General features: G+C 47.0%; 1 protein-coding gene across 1 annotated transcript; it reads left to right on the plus strand.

Annotated features, from left to right (window-relative positions):
* The first annotated feature begins 1744 nt into the window (after nucleotides 1-1744).
* On the plus strand, nucleotides 1745-8463 carry LOC124028971 (60S ribosomal protein L9). Its single transcript, XM_046340853.1, has 8 exons — nucleotides 1745-1833; nucleotides 2560-2606; nucleotides 3010-3125; nucleotides 4401-4496; nucleotides 5955-6087; nucleotides 6617-6697; nucleotides 7456-7564; nucleotides 8281-8463. Exons 2-7 carry the CDS (start codon nucleotides 2561-2563, stop codon nucleotides 7560-7562), a joined length of 579 nt encoding a protein of 192 aa, XP_046196809.1. The 5' UTR covers nucleotides 1745-1833; nucleotide 2560; the 3' UTR covers nucleotides 7563-7564; nucleotides 8281-8463.
* Nucleotides 8464-9144: the final 681 nt, after the last annotated feature.

Raw genomic sequence — 9144 nt, forward strand, 5'->3', positions numbered from 1 at the left:
CTGTCAGAGAGCTGATTGGTTACATAATGACTGTGCTGTCAGAGAGCTGATTGGTTACATAATGACTGTGCTGTCAGAGAGCTGATTGGTTACATAATGACTGTGCTGTCAGAGAGCTGATTGGTTACATAATCACTGTGCTGTCAGAGAGCTGATTGGTTACATAATGATAATGACTGTGCTGTCAGAGAGCTGATTGGTTACATAATGACTGTGCTGTCAGAGAGCTGATTGGTTACATAATGACTGTGCTGTCAGAGAGCTGATTGGTTACATATTACATAATGACTGTGCTGTCAGAGAGCTGATTGGTTACATAATGACTGTGCTGTCAGAGAGCTGATTGGTTACATAATGACTGTGCTGTCAGAGAGCTGATTGGTTACATAATGACTGTGCTGTCAGAGAGCTGATTGGTTACATATTACATAATGTTAGTTTGAGTGACTTTGCTAGCTAACGAGGTAATTACTAGGCTAAGCTCGTCTTTTCAGTTCGCTGCAGCTAACGACTTGAAGGAGCTGCAAACAAACACTCGAATTGGACAGTCTTACTGACGGTTGTCGCTGCTTCATGTGACGTATCGTCGTCTCTAACTTCTTTGCCCTTTGTGCTGTTGTCTGGGCCCAATAATGTACCATGGTGCTGCCATGTTGGGCTGCTACCATGTTGTGTTGCTGCCATGCTGTGTTGTCTTAGGTCTCTCTAGGTCGTGTCGTGATGTGTGTTTTGTCCTATTTTATATTTTAATCCCAGCCCCCGCAGGAGAGGCCGCTCAATGTTAACACGAATTTGCCTCAACTGATTTGCTAAATAATGGTTACATTAAAATAAACTGGTATATAGGGGAATAGGTAGTAGACAAAATTTTTAGATACACACATGGGTCCCGTTCCATCTTATTCCCAAAAGCTTGACCAGAGCCCCATGGGGTCAGAGTCGGAAGTAGTGCTACATAGGGATTAGAGTACCGTTTAGAAGCATAATATATATAAAGGGTCCTTATTTCCTCCCCCACCCTTCTCCCCTCTGTCTCTTCAGGTTACCCCTGTACTCCTCCCAGTTGTTCTTCTTCTCAGACAGCTCCCCGGATATAAAGTCCTGGAGGTCGGGCCCGTCATCGGACAGCTCCTTCTTGCGGTCCTTCGGTGTCTGGGATGACCTGGCCGCTGTGGTCAGTCCGCTGATGGCGAACACCTACACACGGACCGGATATTAATCTCACTACACCTCTGCTAAATCAGTAACCCGAGGCCAGCGGCCATTGGAGGATCTAATCAGCTACTTATGTTAGCATTAGCCATACTTAGCTAGTATAAACATTGTATAAAACAAAGAGAGACATTTCAGTGATTATCGGTCGTAGATGTACTTACATGTTGGTTGCATTTTGGGATTCAACCACCGGGGTTGCTGGAGAAACGACCCGCAATAAAAATAACTTTGTTTGACCAAAGCCATGACTTTAACTAACATTTGCAAGCGTCTGTCATTGACAAACATTTCTCTGGGATCGAGTACTTAGTCCTGGTATTAAAATACAATTTAGAAAATAATAAATGATTTCGTCCGCTACTTAATGAATCAATTGATCTCGATTATTTTTTATATCCGGATTTATTCTAAATGCGATGTTTTTTTTTCTCCCCCCTGGGGACCAAAGACGTATAATTGATCAATATATCGCAGTATTTTGTATCCATCATCATCATCATCATCAATTGTTTAGTTACGTCTGATCCAACGCGTAGCGCCGTGATGACGTGAGCACGTACGAAGACTACAATTGCGTGCTGACGTCCTTCCTTCGTCCTTTCCTCAACTACCGGCGAGGTAAGAAATGGTGGATAACGTTTCTATCGCTGAAAATCAAACTCCATCTGTGCTCCTCGATATCTTAAACGCCTAATTTTTCACCTTTACGTATTTGCCATATGTATATTGACGTTTCGCAGTTGTTATTTCCACCACCAAAACCAGTCGCTATAACTATATATAGTTTGTTTTGCCACCCAGCCCTCTATCCTAGGCCGCAGTCGGCCCTCCATGCCTGCCTATCCGTCTTTTAGTAACCAGGGCAACGTGAATAATGCTCAATGTGTAACATATAACGTTTGTCTTGTATGTACATGGTCGCATTGTTCCAGACCGTTTTAATTAACATGTGTAGGTTATAAAAGTTGTTTGGGAGAGGGGAGTGGACAGTGTTCATGACTCGCTATCTGACTGGTTAGTTGCATTGCATTGCCTGTCTTGTTATAGTTGACTAGTTTCCTTCTGCGTCTTTTTTTTATTAACGTTTTACTACTAAGTCAACCGGATGTACCGGGTTACGTATTGCATGACGTTATCAACAACGAGTTACCTAAATATGACAGTCGTGTAAACACACACACACACACACATGATGTTGCGAGATACCTAACCTAGTTAGTTTAACTAAAGTCATTTAAAACTCCGTCCTGAAATCCCCAGTCCGCTCAGTAACGTCAGATGGTTAATATAATGTTTTGTAATCGTCAACTCAGCCTAATTTGACTCTCTTGTCTATAACCCCAGAATGAAGACCATTCTCAGCAACCAGACTGTGGATATCCCCGACGGTGGTGAGTTTTTAACTTCTTCCTTAAAATCCGCTTGGAATCTTATCAATAGGTAGATTAACCGTGAAATCTATCAGACTAATTTAAGGAATTGTTTTTTTTAAACCAGACTATAGAGTCAAATGTTTACCTATGTTGCCTAGTGAGTTATTGGTTCAGCCCCCTAGAAAAGGACTACACTAACTTATTAATGCCATTCCGCTAAGTTACTGTAGTTGGTCTCAGGCTGGCATCCTCAAGAGGCATCGCTGGTGCCTGTTCATCAATCCAGCATTTTAGCCTGACTATAGTTGGGTTTTAATGCCATATATTCTAGTGGCCTGGTTAAGATTGTCTAGCTAGTTACTGGTTCTGTGTGTGTGTGTGTGTCTAACCCCTGATGTCTCTGCCGTGCCCCCCCCCCCAGTCGAGGTGAGGCTGAAGGGGCGGACTGTCATCGTCAAGGGTCCCCGGGGGGTTCTCCGCAGGGAGTTCAACCACATCAACCTGGAACTCAGCCTGTTGGGCAAGACGCACAAAAAGGTATGGAGACTTGTCTATAGAGGGTACTTGTATGGAGACTTGTCTATAGAGGGTACTTGTATGGAGACTTGTCTATAGAGGGTACTCGTATGGAGACTTGTCTATAGAGGGTACTCGTATGGAGACTTGTCTATAGAGGGTACTTGTCGATTGCTTCACCCTACATTTTAGTGCTCTGGTACTCATCATGCCCAGGGCTCTAAAGTACAACAAATATTTTGCTGAGCGACCAGGAGTTTTTTGGGGGGAGGGGGGTACTGTGTGACTATGGGGAGGTCTCCCAGATAACTGTTGTAATGACGAGGCTTGGCTGCATCGTTGTTTCAGAGAGCGCCTCTAGAGAAACGAGTGAGTGTCCCGACGATTCGTTAGCGTCACGGTTGCACCAAAACTACAGCAAAAATAAACGTCTTGCTTTGTAAGTCGGGTCAGAAGATGGGACCTGATATGTGGTGGGAACCTGAAGGAAGAGACTCTTTAATGTGTATATAATAGAAACATCTTTTAAATGACCGGCTGCAGGGGAGATGCACCTCTGTTGCTGGGCTGCCCTGTCGCTGGGCCGCCCTGTCGCTGGGCCGCCCTGTCGCTGGGCCGCCCTGTCGCTGGGCCGCCCTGTCGCTGGGCCGCCCTGTCGCTGGGCCGCCCTGTCGCTGGGCAGGGAAAAGAACTGAGTAAATAGTTCCTTATATAGTGAGAGGTATTAATGCCATCCTGTTGTTTACAGCAGGGTAGCCTAGTGGTTAGAGTGTAGAGGCGGCAGGGTAGCCTAGTGGTTAGAGTGTAGAGGAGGCAGGTAGCCTAGTGGTTAGAGTGTAGAGGAGGCAGGTAGCCTAGTGGTTAGAGTGTAGAGGAGGCAGGTAGACTAGTGGTTAGAGGAGGCAGGTAGTCTAGTGGTTAGAGTGTAGAGGAGGCAGGTAGACTAGTGGTTAGAGTGTAGAGGAGGTAGGTAGACTAGTGGTTAGAGTGGAGGGGCGGCAGGGTAGACTAGTGGTTAGAGTGTAGAGGAGGTAGGTAGCCTAGTGGTTAGAGTGTAGAGGAGGCAGGTAGTCTAGTGGTTAGAGTGTAGAGGAGGTAGGTAGCCTAGTGGTTAGAGTGTAGAGGAGGCAGGTAGACTAGTGGTTAGAGTGTAGAGGAGGCAGGTAGTCTAGTGGTTAGAGTGGAGGGGCGGCAGGGTAGACTAGTGGTTAGAGTGGAGGGGCGGCAGGTAGTCGAGTCACATGTATTTATAAAGCCCCTTACATCAGGTGTGTCTCTTCTCTCTCTGTGTTCCAGCTGCGTGTGGATAAATGGTGGGGCAACAGGAAGGAGCTGGCCACAGTCAGGACCATCTGCAGTCACGTCCAGAACATGATCAAGGGAGTTACCATGGTGAGTGTTGACCCTACTGTTGGTTACCATGGTGAGTGTTGACCCTACTGTTGGTTACCATGGTGAGTGTTGACCCTACTGTTGGTGACCATGGTGAGTGTTGACCCTACTGTTGGTTACCATGGTGAGTGTTGACCCTACTGTTGGTTACCATGGTGAGTGTTGACCCTACTGTTGGTTACCATGGTGAGTGTTGACCCTACTGTTGGTTACCATGGTGAGTGTTGACCCTACTGTTGGTTACCATGGTGAGTGTTGACCCTACTGTTGGTTACCATGGTGAGTGTTGACCCTACTGTTGGTTACCATGGTGAGTGTTGACCCTACTGTTGGTTACCATGGTGAGTGTTGACCCTACTGTTGGTTACCATGGTGAGTGTTGACCCTACTGTTAGTGACCATGGTGAGTGTTGACCCTACCGTTGGTTAACATGGTGAGTGTTGACCCTACTGTTAGTTACCATGGTGAGTGTTGGCCCTACCGTTAGTTACCATGGTGAGTGTTGGCCCTACCGTTAGTTACCATGGTGAGTGTTGGCCCTACCGTTAGTTACCATGGTGAGTGTTGGCCCTACTGTTAGTTACCATGGTGAGTGTTGACCCTACCGTTAGTTACCATGGTGAGTGTTGGCCCTACCGTTAGTTACCATGGTGAGTGTTGGCCCTACTGTTAGTTACCATGGTGAGTGTTGACCCTACCGTTAGTTACCATGGTGAGTGTTGGCCCTACCGTTAGTTACCATGGTGAGTGTTGGCCCTACTGTTAGTTACCATGGTGAGTGTTGACCTGTCTCTGTTGACCCTACTGTTAGTTACCATGGTGAGTGTCGACCCTACTGTTGGTTACCATGTTGAGTGTTGACCCTACTGTTAGTTACCATGGTGAGTGTTGGGCCCTACCGTTAGTTACCATGGTGAGTGTTGACCCTACTGTTAGTTACCATGGTGAGTGTTGACCCTACTGTTAGTTACCATGGTGAGTGTTGACCCTACTGTTAGTTACCATGGTGAGTGACACTGACTCCAGACCAGCTGATAAATACCCTGACTGTTTGTTGCTGTACCAGACGCTGACACCAGATGTTGTAGGACCCCTCCTTTCTAGAATCCCTCTTTCCGTTCTAGAATCCCTCTTTCCGTTCTAGAACCCCTCTGTCCGTTCTAGAACCCCTCTGTCCGTTCTAGAACCCCTCTGTCCGTTCTAGAACCCCTCTGTCCGTTCTAGAACCCCTCTGTCCGTTCTAGAACCCCTCTGTCCGTTCTAGAACCCCTCTGTCCGTTCTAGAACCCCTCTGTCCGTTCTAGAACCCCTCTGTCCGTTCTAGAATCCCCCTCTCCGTTCTAGAATCCCCCTCTCCGTTCTAGAACCCCTCTCTTCATTCTTTTAACTCTCCTCTCTCCAGGGTTTCCGCTATAAGATGCGCTCTGTGTTTAACCCTCTCTCTCTCCTCTCTCCAGGGTTTCCGCTATAAGATGCGCTCGGTGTACGCCCATTTCCCCATCAACGTTGTGATGCAGGAGAGTGGAGCTCTGGTGGAGATCAGGAACTTCCTGGGGGAGAAATACATCCGCCGGGTCCGGATGAGACAGGGTGAGTCTTGGGGGGGGTGAGTCTTGAGGGGGCAGGGTGAGTGTGGGGGGGGGGGGTGACAGGGCCACCAGTTATTAGACAACGACAGGTACATATAGACAACGTTAGGCAGGTTTCAGAGCATCACACCACTTTGCAATGAGCTGGAGGCACTATGCGTTTTGAAAACGGGCTACTCAATAGTTTGAAACGTTGTTTTAATTCATCTTTTCAGATGTTTCTCCTAGTTATAACCTACCTACCTGTAGAGGTAGTAGTAGTCCTGTAGAACCCTGGAGCATTTACAAGCTCTAGCTTCAGGATGTGTGGCGATTTCCAATGCAGAGATGCCTGGCTGACTGTCTCTGTCTGTCTCTCTGTCTGTCTGTCTGTCTGTCTCTCTGTCTGTCTGTCTCTCTGTCTGTCTGTCTCTCTGTCTGTCTGTCTGTCTCTCTGTGTGTCTGTCTGTCTCTCTGTGTCTCTGTCTGTCTCTCTGTCTGTCTCTCTTTGTCTCTCTGTCTGTCTCTCTTTGTCTCTCTGTCTCTCTCAGGTGTGTCCTGTGCCGTGTCTGCAGCCCAGAAGGATGAGTTGATTCTGGAGGGGAACGATATTGAGCTGGTGTCTAACTCTGGTGAGGCGACACACACATCACCCCCCTCCTTCAGACCCTGTGTATTAATTATTACCCAGATACCCCCTCTGTTCTCTCTCCCAGTCTGATGTCCTAGTGTTTCCTTCAGACCCTGTGTATTAATTATTACCTAGATACCCCCTCTGCTCTCTCTCCCAGTCTGATGTTCTTAGTGTTTCCTTCAGACCCTGTGTATTAATTATTACCTAGATACCCCCTCTGCTCTCTCTCCCAGTCTGATGTTCTTAGTGTTTATTCTACAAAATACATCTGTTATGATGCCTCTTCTCCCTCTATTTACCTCTTACAGCATCACAATGTTGTGACTGGGATTCTAGAATGCAGTGACTGGGATTCTAGAATGCAGTGACTGGGATTCTAGAATGCAGTGACTGGGATTCTAGAATGCAGTGACTGGGATTCTAGAATGCAGTGACTGGGATTCTAGAATGCAGTGACTGGGATTCTAGAATGCAGTGACTGGGATTCTAGAATGCAGTGACTGGGATTCTAGAATGTAGTGACTGGGATTCTAGATTCTTAGGTGTATAGCCTTTTCTCCTACTATAACCGGACTGTGTATCTCTCTCTCAATTCCGGGTGGTAGTGATGCTGTCTGTCCCCTCTCTCCCATCCTCCCCTCTCCTAGCTCTAAGTCCTAACTAGTTGCGTGTATATTGACCTCTTTGACCCCTGTGTGACCCTCCAAGCTGTAGTACCCTGCTCACCGCCCCAGCCTCTCTCTCTCTCTCTTCCAGCCGCTCTCATCCAACAAGCCACCACGGTCAAAAACAAGGATATCAGAAAGTTCCTGGACGGAATCTACGTGTCTGAGAAGGGAACGGTCGTCCAGAAAGAGGATTAGAGGTTAGAATTACCCAGAGTCTCTCTCTGTCGAGGTCCACACCATGTCAGTCAATACATGTTGTAATGCTGCACTTTGAAAAACCTTTTTTTAATGCTATAATCTTTCTGACATGCAAGGCTTTAACCAACGTTAGAGGGTTAACCTGCATTATGGGGCTTATTAGAGACGTTTGAACTGAACCAGCCCTAAATGCCCAATTTTTAAAGTTTTTATTCTTGTCTTCTCTTGTTCTCTCGTTCTCTCCTCCTCTCGTTCTCTCCTTCCTCTCGTTCTCTCCTTCCTCTCGTTCTCTCCTCCTCTCTCTCCTCCTCTCTCTCCTCTCGTTCTCTCCTTCCTCTCGTTCTCTCCTCCTCTCGTTCTCTCCTTCCTCTCGTTCTCTCCTCCTCTCCTCGTTCTCTCCTCCTCTCCTCGTCCTCTCCTCGTTCTCTCCTCCTCTCGTTCTCTCCTCCTCTCGTTCTCTCCTCCTCTCGTTCTCTCCTCCTCTCGTTCTCTCCTCCTCTCGTTCTCTCCTTCCTCTCGTTCTCTCCTCCTCTCGTTCTCTCCTCCTCTCGTTCTCTCCTCCTCTCGTTCTCTCCTTCCTCTCGTTCTCTCCTCTCGTTCTCTCCTCCTCTCGTCCGCTCCTTCCTCTCTCTCTCCTTCCCCTTGTTCTCTCTCCTCCTCTCGTTCTCTCCTCCTCTCCTCGTTCTCTCGTCTCATCTTGTCCTCTCTCCTCCAGCCACTCTGATCCAACAAGTCACCACGGTCAAGAAGGACATCGGGGAGTTCCTGGATGGGATCTACGTCAGTGAGGAGAGACCACTGTGGCGGAAACCGACGGACGAATAACTGAATCAGATGCATCTCTGGAACTCACTATTGACCAATAAAATCCCTCCCTTTTTTTTCAATGACACCCCCACATCCTGTGTTTGTGGTTCCTATTGGCTGGTTCATGTAGTTTAAAACCAGGCTGGTCATTTCTCTTCTTCCTGTTAGTCAACTCATTTTGGGCGTCGCACCCACAGATCACATTCAATTACTTATGCTTAGTTCATAACCATGTGGGAATTTAACACATACGACTGGGAGAAATCCACTAGAAGAGCCTCCCAACTGGTAATCTACTAGTGGGGGAAGCTATCATGAGCGCCCGCTTCTTCTCCCACATGGTGACCTCTGACCTCACCTACTAAAGAAAATAACCTGCTTTTTTTAGCAGATTAAATTGCAATGGGAAAATGTTTTTTTTTTACACTTTGTTTACAAAGCAGATGGATTTCGACACTGTTTGTTAACCATTGAGCCAATCCGGAGTTTCTCATGAGTTCAAATCAGGTGAAGCCATTCAGCTGTTATTTAGGCCTTCACAAAACTGGTAAATTCCAACATCCCACTTGGGTGTGAATGCAGCATGAAATACTGAATTTAGAATTCTATTGTTACACCCACAAATTCCGTCTCTGGTTCCTATTGGCTGACATGTTATAGTGCATTCTCACAGGTAGTAATCAGACCAATCGAACGCTCTGGGGGGAGGAGTTTCCCCTGGGTACACATCTAGGATCAACTTCCCCTTCATCTTAACCGTTAGTGTGAGAAA

This window comes from Oncorhynchus gorbuscha, unplaced genomic scaffold (assembly GCF_021184085.1).
Source record: "Oncorhynchus gorbuscha isolate QuinsamMale2020 ecotype Even-year unplaced genomic scaffold, OgorEven_v1.0 Un_scaffold_5145, whole genome shotgun sequence".
In the NCBI taxonomy this organism is placed as follows: Eukaryota; Metazoa; Chordata; class Actinopteri; order Salmoniformes; family Salmonidae; genus Oncorhynchus; species Oncorhynchus gorbuscha.